The 12,218-nt window shown below is 44.6% G+C and overlaps 1 protein-coding gene across 1 annotated transcript in view; it reads right to left on the minus strand.

The window, feature by feature from the left end:
• Positions 1 to 2,897: 2,897 nt before the first annotated feature.
• Positions 2,898 to 12,218, minus strand: part of CDC42EP1 (CDC42 effector protein 1) — a 28,564-nt gene continuing 19,243 nt past the window's right edge. Inside the window, exon 3 of the mRNA XM_070756166.1 lies at positions 2,898 to 5,613. Within this exon, the coding sequence (XP_070612267.1) occupies positions 4,748 to 5,613 (866 nt within the window). The 3' untranslated portion in view covers positions 2,898 to 4,747. The remainder of the gene's footprint in view (positions 5,614 to 12,218) is intronic.

Raw genomic sequence — 12,218 nt, forward strand, 5'->3', positions numbered from 1 at the left:
ACCTCCACATTGCTTGTGGCAGGAGCTGGGCTAGAGCTAACCAGAACATCTAGCCCAAGCAATGTGGAGGTGGAGGTGGGGGAGACATTCATATGCCGCAGGCCTGTTTTGCTTCCAGTACAATCTGGCTCCTCTGACCAAGGAAGCGTGAGTGACAGGGAAGAGGGGAGTTTGGCAGACAGCCCAGGAGGAGATCAATCATCTGTATCATCCCTGGATTCTGAACAAGAATTAATGACACATCCACGTATGCGTAGAGTGATGCATAGGAGACAACAACTGAAGGATTATTACAAGAGAAAATGAGGCCACCTGTGGTTAGGTGGGGCTGCTGTAATTAGTGCTACAGATAAAAGTGCAGCCTGGTGTGTTAGCCTCATAGCAGTTTATCTGATTCATTGTTTCGTCAAGATTGTGTTTTTTTGCTGTTCAGGATTGTGTGTGTGAACTCTCTGGACTTTAGAATTGGACTCAATTTCCCAGTTATTCGGTGAGCAATTGGATTGCATTTCACCTGTGCCTTGTGTGTACCAGAAAATCCCTTTGACATTTAAAAAGGGAGCTGTTTCTGTTTTTCTGTTTATAAAAACTTTTGGGTTTCCTTTTATCGTGTGGTGTGTGTCTTCCTGGACTAATTACCCTATAATTACGGGCTGTTGAAACACGCCGGCAGAACATATTTAAAAAAAAAACATTTGACACATACAGAATATTTATTTATTTATTTATTATTTGGATTTGTATGCCGCCCCTCTCTGAAGAATATAGTTGTCGGCTATAAATAAATTAACTGCCTTGAAATGGTCCTGGGTTGGGCCTAGAGGCAAAAAGGAGCTGTGACGTTCCTTCAATATACCAGGGTGATCCGACATAATAATAATAATAATAAAAAAAACATATAGCCTCTCCCTGGTACAGAGCTGGAAGGGATCAGGTCTGATAGCTCAACTGCTAATTCTCTGCCTTACAAGGCAGAGTTCACCAGATCGAATCCCAGTAAGGAAGGGTGTGGCTAGCTGATGAGGCCAGAACAAGGCCGAAATGGGACCATCCTAGTCTCCCTTAATTTTAAAATTCCAGCTAAAAAACCCCAAACACAAACATGGTCCCATTTTGGCCTTGTTCTGGCCTCATATATATATATTTTCTCCATTTCTTCCTGCTTTGTCTCCCTCCTCCTGCCACGTACAGCTTACTGCAGGATTAGGCTTCCTCCAGCTACTGCCAACTTGTGAACAATCACAGTGCTGTGAGGGAACATTGTGGTGACCTCATCTCCCAGACATCTCTGCTTGCCACAAGGAAAAAAAAATTAGGAAAAAAAATTATCCTGTGAACATGGAAAGAATTTGTTCATTCCAAAGAATCCATGTTGTCAGGGGGCATCCCATTAGACTGTCATCTAATGCGCCAGTGAATCCAAATCTCAGGAAGACAAGCCAAGAATAAGCCTGTAGAAAAGCACTTTTACTCATTCAAGTTCCTGAAAAAGTGCCAGAATATATAAACAGTAGATCTCACAAGACAGGACTATGGAGTAAAGTGGTACTGAAGGACAGAGTTCTATACAGCTAATACTTAACTACCACGGTTGTTACAAGAAGTGGTCGATAAATGAATCCCTGATGGTATCTATGATTTGACTCAGTTTTCTTTGGCTTTACAGACCCACAAAGGCCATTAATGTGAGGATTGGTCACAACTTTTTCATTATTACTGTTGCAACTGCGAATTATTGCTAAACAAAGGGATTGCTGCATTGGTTGCTGATCGGTTTCTGGTCACAATTCAAAGTGTCGGTTATGACCTATAAAGCCCTTCATGGCATCGGACCAGAATACCTCCGGGACCGGAAGTCCAGAGGTGGGGTTTCGACGACTTCCGTGTTTTTGTGTTGCTGCGATTTCGCTGAGGCTCCCCTTGCTGGGAAACCCCATCTCTGGACTTCTGTTGCCAGTGAAGCATCCATTTTTGCACTGCTGGGATTCTCCTACAGCATCACAAAAACACAGAAGTCTGGAGGTGGGGTTTCCCATGGAGGGGAGCCTCTGGGGAATCCCAGCAGCGCAAAAACGTGCGCTTCGGCTGGCAAAAGGGTTGAGTTTTGGGCTTGCGCGCATTAATCGCTTTGTCATTGATTCCTATGGGAAACATTATTTCGTCTTACAAACTTTTCACCTTACAAACCTCGTCCAAGAACCAATTAAGTTCGTAAGACGAGGTATCACTGTATTTCTTTTTCATATCTCCTAATCCCCTAATGAGTTTGCTGTATGACCTCCACTTCTTCCCTTTGTTTTCTCAGCAGAAAAGTTCCTTGAGAGAGAGCGATTTGGTCAGGGAAAAATGCAGGCAGATGGGTGGGAGTTGCAAGAGGGCAATGTATGAGTATCTTCTGAAAATATGTAGGGGAAGGGGGAGTGAGGAGCCTAATTTTCATGTTCTTCCATGTCTAGGACAAGACAACCCTTCTTTCCCAGCCAACATAACTGTCTGAGAGCCTCTTCAAAATGAGCACAAAGACATGATTCAGACTGGCTTATCTCAACTAGTGATGCTTCCAAAATATCTCTTGTGTAAAAAAAATGGTCACCACTATAATTTAGCCAGAGAGAAAAAAATTACTCATTTTTCTCTTTTTTGGGGGGGCAGTCAACAGTTCCTGTGAGAATAAAGTACATACCAAGATACTTTCAGATTAAGTGGTCTGATCTTCCCTTCAAGCATACTTTCTTAGATACTGCTTCTCTTACAGAGGGTATAACTTATGGTTGTCTGAATGGTCTTTGAGACAAATATGGAGTGGGATTATTGCCTGATCTATGAAAGTTATTTCTACCAGTGGGCAGAAGTGCAGAAGTATGTTGGTAGAAAACATGGTCAAAGACACACAAGGCTGCATTTTTAGATTTTATTGAATCTCTTTCCCTGGTATGGAGAAAGGTTGCACCCGAGTATGCAGTTGTGCAGGCACATGAGGTTTAAAGGAGAAGAGAAATGGGCAAGAATGACTTCATACATGCTGTCCTTCCTGTTTAAGCCACACTATATATCATAATTGGAAAGTTGGAATCATGGCAGCGGTTGTGTTCTACACAGCTAAGCAACAGCCTTATATATGGCAGTAGCACAAATCCTAGGGCAGTGATGGCGAAACTTTTTTCCATCAGGTGCCGAAAGAGTGTGGGCATGTGCTATTACACATGCACAAGTGCCCACACTCATAATTCAATGACTGGGGAGGCCCATTCACTGGAGGACCTCTGGAGTCCAGGAACGGCCTGTTTCCCAACTTCTGGTGGGCCCAGTAGGCTTGTGTTTCACCCTCCCCAGACTCCAAAGGCTTCCCCCCATCCCTCTGGAAGCCAAAAACACCCTCCCAGAACCTCATTGTGAGCCAAAAATCAGCTGGCCGGCACACACATGCACATTGCAGCTGAGCTAGAGCAACGGCTCGCGTGCCAGCAGATATGGCTCGGCGTGCCACCTGTGGCGCCCGTGCCATAGGTTCGCCATCACTGTCTTAGGGGCTACCTGGAAGGCTTCCAAAGATAACATGTAAACTCTTCTCTCTTTTTTTGGACCATGGAAGCATGAAAAGCAGCCCTGTTTCAGAATCTGATTTTACCTTAAGAGAAATAATTTCTTTTTCTTCCTGAACAAGCACCGTGGATAAGCTGCTGCAGTAGCTATGCAAAGCTATAAAGGGCTAGAAACAAACTGTTACTCAGGGCTTTGCATTGTCAATGACTGAATTAGGAGGTACAGGATGGAAAGGTTATATTTCAGCCCCCCATGTCAGAAAACTGGATCCTTCACATAAATTGAATTCTGGGCACTCTCTGGCAGTATATAAAACAACAACAACGTTTAACATACAGATTCCCTGGAATGATATCAGTTGGAAGAGTAGGATTATATTTCCTTCCGAGGGTGTATCATAAACAACAAATAATCCTATCTCAATCAGAGTTCTGGTGCAGGAACAATGGGCAGTGTATTGATGGACTGGTATCCAATCCAAATTTTGTGTTTCTTGTAAAAAGCAAAGAGGAACCATCCTGCCTAGGTGTCCCAGTATCTTGGACTGGAAAAACAGTTGAGTTCATCTTTATTTTCAGCACTAGGTAGTTAGGAGAATATTGTCCCAATGGAAGTACAGTTTCTCTTCCCTTTTCGAGACTGTTCTTTCTTTAACTGGCATTTTTCCTGACAGTTATTTGATAGAGATACGAAAGGTCTCAGTGGTCTCTATTCTTAAGTATAAATGTTTTTATTTCTAGGTAATGGAAAAATAATGGTATTATCTGTCGTGATGAAATCAGTCAACCAGGGGGAAGGAAGGAAGGAGTCTGTGAAGTCATAAGCATCTTTAACTGTGAGTTGCCGCAGAAGAGCAACTATAATACTTTTTTGTTTGCTCTAAATTGTCCCTTTTGCCTTTTTCTTTTTCTAAACCCACAAAGTAGGAAGGAGGAGGAGAGCAACCAAGCTAGAGAAATGAGTTCCGTACTCTGTCTGCCTTTCCTAGCCTGGCACTTTGTAAGTGTGGGAGAACTTATCACTCTATGGGAATTCAAACTGTTGCCTGAAAATACCCATTTGGGAAACACTGACCTACAGTAGATCATCTGGAAAGAAGGCTAACCTTGTGAATCGGCACACATCCAGGATGCCAGATAGCTTTACATTGTTTCATTTTGCTCTGATATCTCCTAGGAGGCCACAAGAGAACATATATGTCCGTTCAAACCTTAACTTCATCTTCATCCTCTTCATCCACATAGTCAAGGGAATCACTGTGTCCCTCTCTAACAATGGTATCTTCATCACTGTCAGAATTGTTGTGGTCCTCCCCTTCCTCTTCCTCCTCTTCTTCCTCCTCTTCCTCCTCCACATCTCCTCCTCTTTGTCGCCACCCGGTAGAATATTCCTGTTGCTCCGGTCCACCTACTTTCAAGTGCCATGAATTGGCAACTGGGCTTTCACACGATGCTTGTCTCCTTGGATCTTCTCGTGGAGATGGACTGCAGTAGGAGCTTCCTGCCCCATAATGGCGTGCTAAGACGCGGGCAGCATGGTTGAATTCTCTTGCTTCCATGTTATAGTCCTTGTGGTGCCCTGTTTGCCAAGAGGTCTCCAGTTCAAAACTTGAACTCCTGCCTCCCAAACAGGGAGATCCTTCCTCAGACATCTCTATAGAATGGGAATCTCCATTGGCATAGGCCAAAGGTGCCGAGGGTGAGCTAAACTCAGAGTAATCCAAAAGGCTTGATACGTTTTGGCTTTTTTCACCACTACCATGATGAGATTCGGACTTCCCAGGTAGTGAATCCTCCGACCAGTTGCTCTTGATGGGAAGGGAAGAGTGAGGCTCACTGGCGCTTGGGGGTTTACTCTCTTCGCGTTCTTTCTTTTCCCTGCAGTCAGAGCTGCTGCTTCCTGAGAAGCTGATGACGTGGAGAAGTTCGCTCATGAGAGAGGGACCGAGGTCCACGCGGAAAGACAGCAAGGAATCCGAGCGCTGCAATGCCGACTCAGCAGGGTGGGAGCTCTCGGGAGGCTTCTCAGACCGGGGGAAGCGTGGGATGGTGCAGAATCCGGATTCTAATCCTGAAAGACCATGAAATCAATAATGAGTCAATAATCAAAACTTAGGAAACTATGTTTCTGCATTATCTGTGTCTTTGGGAGGCTGTGAGAGTTTGGATGGGTGTTAACAGGCTCAGGCTCAACCCCACAAGGCAGAGTGGCTGCAGGTTCTGCTTCCCAAAGACACTTCCATCTGTCCCTCCATTACCCTAGGGCAGGGGTGGGCAATTAATTTTGCCATGGGGACACATGAGAAATAGGGATGGTTTTAGAGGGCCGGACTAATATAATTAACTCAGTTCTACTTTCTTTCTTTCTTTCTTTCTTTCTTTCTTTCTTTCTTTCTTTCTTTCTTTCTTTCTTTCTATCTATCTATCTATCTATCTATCTATCTATCTATCTATCTATCTATCTATTAGATTTGTATGCCTCCCCTCTTCGCAGACTCGGGGTGGCCAACAACAGTAAAAAGACAACGTAAACAAATCTAATATTAAAAAAATTCTAAAAACCCCAATTTAAGAGATCAGTCATACATACAGTCATACCATACATAAAGTTTATAAGCCTAGGGGAAGGGAATATTTCAATTCCCCCATGCCTGACGACAGAGGTGGATTTTTAAGAGCTTACGAAAGGCAAGGAGGATGGGGGCAACTCTGATATCTGGGGGGAGTTGGTTCCATAGGGTCTTTACAATACTGTAAAGACCCAGACACTGGCCTGACCTAAACACCCAGACCCACTCTACAGACCCCTAATTGTTTGCTTTAGGCAACACGGTGCACCACAGTCACTGCGCTGGAGTGTTTGCATGGTTTCTGTGCTCAGCCGCTCTCGGTAGGAGTTTGGGGTCCACTCCAGTGCGAGGATGAAAGAGCTCACTGCGTCTGCCGGGACACCTCCGGTTCCTGCTTTCCTCATGATTCATCAGGAAAGCAGGAACCGGAGGAGTCCCGGCAGATGCGGTGAGCTCTTTCATCCTCGCACTACAGCGGACCCCGACCTCCGCGGACCGGTCACAGATAGCGGGCGGGCTGGTCACAGACAGTGGGCAGGCCGGATGTGGCCCACGGGCCACCCCTTGCCCAGGTCTGCTCTAGGGAAAGGGAACTTTTGACCCCCTCAGAGAGTGTCTGCAACTTGGGTGTCCTCCTCAATCCACAGCTGACTTTGGAACATCATCTTTCGGCTGTGGCGAGGGGGCGTTCGCCAAGGTTCACCTGGTGCACCAGTCGCAGCCCTATTTGCTCAGGGAGTCTTTGCTCACAGTCACTCGCACCCTTATCACCTCGAGGTTCATCTACTGCAATGCTCTCTACATGGGGCTACCTTTGAAGAGGGTTCGGAAACTGCAAATCATGCAAAATGCAGCCGTGCGAGCGGTTATGGGCCTTCCAAGTCTCTCCTGCACCCCGTGGAGTGCATTGGCTGCCGATTGGTTTCCAGATGCAATTCAAAGTGTTGGTAATGACCTATAAAGCCCTACATGGCATCAGGCCACATTACTTGCGGGACCACCTCCTGTTGCATCAGTCCTAGCAACCAGTTATGTCCCACAGAGTCGGCCTTCTCCAGGTCCTGTCAACTAGACAATGTTTGATGGGACCTAGGTGAAAAGCCTTCTCTGTGGGGTCTCCAGCCCTCTGGAATCAGCTCCCCCCAGAGATTCACACTGCCCCCACCCTCATCACCTTCCACAAGAGTCTGAAGACTCCTTTATGCCACCAGGCTTGGGGCCATTAGAATCTAGCCCTGTGGTCAACAATTGTGATGTATGTCTGTTGTTTGAATGGGGATGATTGACTTTTAATATTACTGGGGTTTTTAGATTAGTCTAAATTATTTGGATTTAGGATATTTGTATTGTTTTCTTTTATATGTTGTAAGGCGCCCTGAGTCCTCGGAGGGGTGGTGGCATACAACTCAAATGAATGAATGAATGAATGAATGAATGAATGAATGAATGAATGAATGAATGAGTCAGTCAGTCAGTCAGTCAATCAGTCAATCAATCTGTTACAGCAGAAGGTGACAATTTTATATTTGTGGAATGTGAAATATGAGGAGCAGGTTGGTATTATTTCATAATTCTAGGGGAACTAGAGGTTTTTCATGTATCCTATTCATAACTTCAGCTTTTTTGTTGCAAATCTCTGGACAAAAGGTTGACTATATGACAGCCAGTGGGCTAAAGCCAAAAAAATAATCAAGAAAATGAAAACCAATCATATGTATTTGACTGCACCTGGGATTTCTAGGATCAAATTTCAAAATTGTTCTTTTTTTCTTTAAGCCCACAAGATTAGTCAAGATTTCTCTGCAAGAGATTACCATTTCAGGGTAAGACTATTGTGGAGGAGTGCACCATGTCAGACTAACATTGATTCACATTTGCCACCTCATGCACATTTGTGTTAACAGCATACAGCTAAAATATGCAAATTAGTCAGAGGATTGTGAGCTGTTCCTAATGAGCTGTTCTTGGTGCCAAGAGCAAATTTTTCATCCCTGAGTTAACCTAGTAGCCATCCTTCAACAGTGGGCTCCGAGAGCCAGTAAAGGAAATATGTAGAAACAGGTTCAGAATTAAAGTGCTTATACTACATTTCTGTGTCTTTTTTCCCATTTTACGGCATACGTCTTGTGTATTGGACTTGAATGCTGTCCCTCTCCATGGACTTGGGGCGGCTCACAACATATTACAAAAAAAGCAATATACAATAACAAATCTGAAATCCAGTTAATATAAATAACTAGTCTAAAACCATTCTAAAAAAGGCTAAAACATTAAAATTCATTCACTCAGATTCAAACCGCAAACATGACACACACCCGTTGGCCAGAGGCTACGGTCTAGTGACCTCAAGCTTGGCGGCATAAATAAGTTTTCAGATTCTTGCTGTAGGCGAGGAGGGTGGGAGCCGTACGAATCTCCGGGGGGAGCTGATTCCAGAGGGCTAGGTCCCCCACAGAGAAGATTCTTCCCCTAGGCCCCGCCAAGCGACACTCTCTAGTTGACAGGACCTTGAGCAGGCTGACTCTGTGAGACCTAACCAGACACTGTGATTCATGCGGCATCATGTCATTTAACATCAATTTTTAAGTCATGGTCACTGGGTTGATATGAACACATATATGTGGTGGCCCAAGCGCTCTGCCAGAGAAGACAGGCTTCTGAGCTTTGTTTTTTGCTGCAACGGCCTCCTGCAACCCTCTGCCAGTGAAAATGGAACACTGGAGGTCCACATATGGCCCTCTTTAGCTCCATTTCAACTGGCAGAAGGTTGCCGGAGGCTGCTGCAGCCAAAAACAAAGCTCAGGAGCCCGTTTTCTCGGGCAGAGGGACCACAGGCCAGTCTTTCACTGTTTCCCGGAATCTGCCCACAGGCCAGTTCTAAGCACCCCAGGGACCCGGATCTTGAGTTTGACACCTTTGGTATGACAGATGTAGCTGACTGTCAGGTCCAAACCCAGAGCCAACCCACTGAAATCCAATCAAATTCAATTCTTTATTTGCTGATACCTAATGGACAGAATCTTGCCAAACTAAAGCTATAAATTGTTAGATATATCCTGAGAGATTCTAGGACAGTGATGGCGAAACCTTTTTTCCTCGGGTGCTGAAAGAGCATGGATATACACTATTACGGATGTGTGAGTTCCCACACCTATAACTCAATGCCTGGGGAGGGCAAAAACAGCTTTCCCCACCCCCCGGAAGGTCCTCTGGAAGCTGGAAATAGCCTGTTTCCTAACTTCTAATGGGTCCAGTAAGCTGTTTCTCCCTCCCAAGGCTTCCCTGGAGCTGGGGGAGGGGAAAACGCCCTCCCCCATCCTGCCAGAGGCTCTCTGGAAGTAAAAAATGCCCTCCCAGAGCCTCTGTGTGAGCCAAAAATCAGCTGGCCGGCACACACATGCATGTTGGAGCTGAGCTAGGGCAACGTTTCACATGCCAGCAGATAATAATAATAATAATAATAATAATAATAATAATAATAATAATTTATAGCTCTACATGCCACCTGTGGCACACGTGCCATAGGTTTGCCATCACTGTTCTAGGATGTGGCTACTCTGAACATCTTCCTCTCTCCCCATCGAGCTCAGGACTTAATTTGGGCGTCTGTTGGAATTTACTGCCTCCTCCTGGGGAAAGCCCTGTTCTGCCAAAACTCTTCTCCAGGTGCACCTTCCATTACATTGACTTTTAATATTGATTGTTTCTTCGTTGGTTATTTGACCCCTGTGACAATCATTAAGTGTTGTACCTCATGACTCTTGACAAATCTATATTTTCTTTTATGTACACTGAGAGCATATGCACCAAAGACAATTAGCGACTGATTAGGTCCCACAGAGTTGTCCTTCTCCAGGTCCCATCGACAAAACAATGCCGTCTGGTGGGACCCAGAGGAAGAGCCTTCTCTGTGGCGGCCCTGACCCTCTGGAATCAACTCCCCCCGGAGATTAGAACTGCCCCCACCTTCCCTGCCTTTTGCAAACTCCTAAAAACCCACCTTTGCCGCCAGGCATGGGGAAATTGATTCCCCTCGGCCACTCCATCATATGTATGGTTTGTTTGGTTTGTATGAGTTTTTTTAATCAATAATTGTTTTGCTTTTTTAATCATTGGATTTGTATTTTGTATTTCTGTATTTTGTATTTTGTATTTCTGTTGTGAGCCGCTCCGAGTCTTTGGAGAAGGGCGGCATACAAATCTAATAAATGAATGAATGAATGAATGAATGAATGAATGAATGAATTTCTTGTGCGTCCAATCACACTTGGCCGATAAAATTATTCTATTCTATTCTATTCCATTCCATTCTAAAATATTATGCCCTGCTTTTTATTCAAAAAACATAATAAATGATCTTACGATGGTTCCGTAGGGTTACTTAATTTTTCAAGGCACATTTCAGCCCTTCTCATCTGTGGAATAAAAATACTTTAGGTACACAGGCCCTGCCTTAGTCAAGATCTTTTGTGAATATGCTGCTGCCTGTTGCTAAACATGTGACTCTAAGAGCCATATGAATTATGCATCAGAGCCAGCTGGCCTGGGCAATGAAATATTGGCCCTGCTTATTTAGGGAGCAAATAGATTGGGAGCAATGGAACTGCAGGTTTGATTACACTCCGAAGATCAAATGGATAAAAGCAGAAAGAATGTGGAACGAGTTTTCTCTCTAAATGATTGGTTAACCTTATCTTTTCTGCACTTTGCTCATGAAGCTGGAATTTACAGGCGGGATGATAAAAATGTGTAAAAAGCTGGAAGGGGGAATGCGATTGTTGCAACAGCTGCACAATTCATCGCGTACAACAGGGGGCAGCGTTGTCTTGTGTCTCTTTTGGAGAGCGCTGGGGAAAGAACAAGAAGGCCAGACTGGCAATGTGGTCAAAGATAACTCCACAGCTGCCGTTGCTCCGAGTGATTCTCCTGCTCCCACCTCAGTGCAAATAGTGCAGTTTCCTACCGCAGATGCGGACACCGCAGGAGGCAAAGAAAGCAGCTGCCAATTAAACAGCGTAAAACCTGAATGTGTTCCACTGTTTTGAGCTGAGATCAGGATTGGACTAGACTTCTTCCTATGCTGATTAGGTGGCTGCAAAGAAGATTGTCTGGAAACATCTGACCCCGGAGATTTGTTTTACTTCATTCTGGTTTCCTCTCGTGATCCAAATATTCCTGTTTCACAAATTTTTTTATTTATTTTATTTTATTGGATTTATACTCTCTGAAGACTTGAGGCTGCTTAACAGCACATAAAAAAGAAGAACAATATAATCAATCAATCAATCAATCAATATCTCTCTCTCTCCCTCCCTCCATTCATCCATCTATCAGATGGATGATCTATCTATCTATCTATCTCAGAGGTCTTCAAACTTGGCAACTTTAAGACTCATGGACTTCAACTCCCAGAATACATAGTTGGCTGGAGAAGTCTGGGAGTTGAAGTCCAAGTCTTAAAGTTGCCAAGTTTGAAGACTCCTGATTAATCTCTTCTTTCTTTCTTTCTTTCTTTCTTTCTTTCTTTCTTTCTTTCTTTCTTTCTTTCTTCCTTTCTTTCTTCCTTCCCATCCATCCATCTATCCATCCATTTATTTTTAGGGTTGAAAGGGACCCCAGAGATCATCAGGTCCAATCCCCTGCTCAAGCAGGAAACCCTACATCTCCCTAGTCAGATGGCAGCATAATCTCTTCTTGAAAATGTCCAGAGTTGGGACAACCTCTGCTGGCAGGCTATTCCACCGGTTGATCGCTCTGACCGTCAGAATAATCTAAATCTAATTAATTTAAAAACTAAATGCACTAGTCTATAAAACCCAGTGTTATTAAAAAAAACAATAGTACCCACTCAAACAGCAATCATACGTAACATTCATCGGCCAGGCGGCTAGGGTCTAATCGCCCCAAGCCTGGAGGCATAGATGAGTCTTAAAACTCTTGCGGAAGGCGAGGAGGGTGGGGGCAGTACGAATCTCCGGGGGGAGCTGATTACAGAGGGCCGGAGCCCCCACAGAGAAGGCTCTTCCCCTAGGCCCTGCCAAGCAACACTGTCTAGTTGATGGGACCTGGAGAAGGCTGACTCTGCAGGACCTAACCAGTCGCTGGG

Source organism: Erythrolamprus reginae, chromosome 6 (assembly GCF_031021105.1).
Source record: "Erythrolamprus reginae isolate rEryReg1 chromosome 6, rEryReg1.hap1, whole genome shotgun sequence".
Classification (NCBI taxonomy): domain Eukaryota; kingdom Metazoa; phylum Chordata; class Lepidosauria; order Squamata; family Dipsadidae; genus Erythrolamprus; species Erythrolamprus reginae.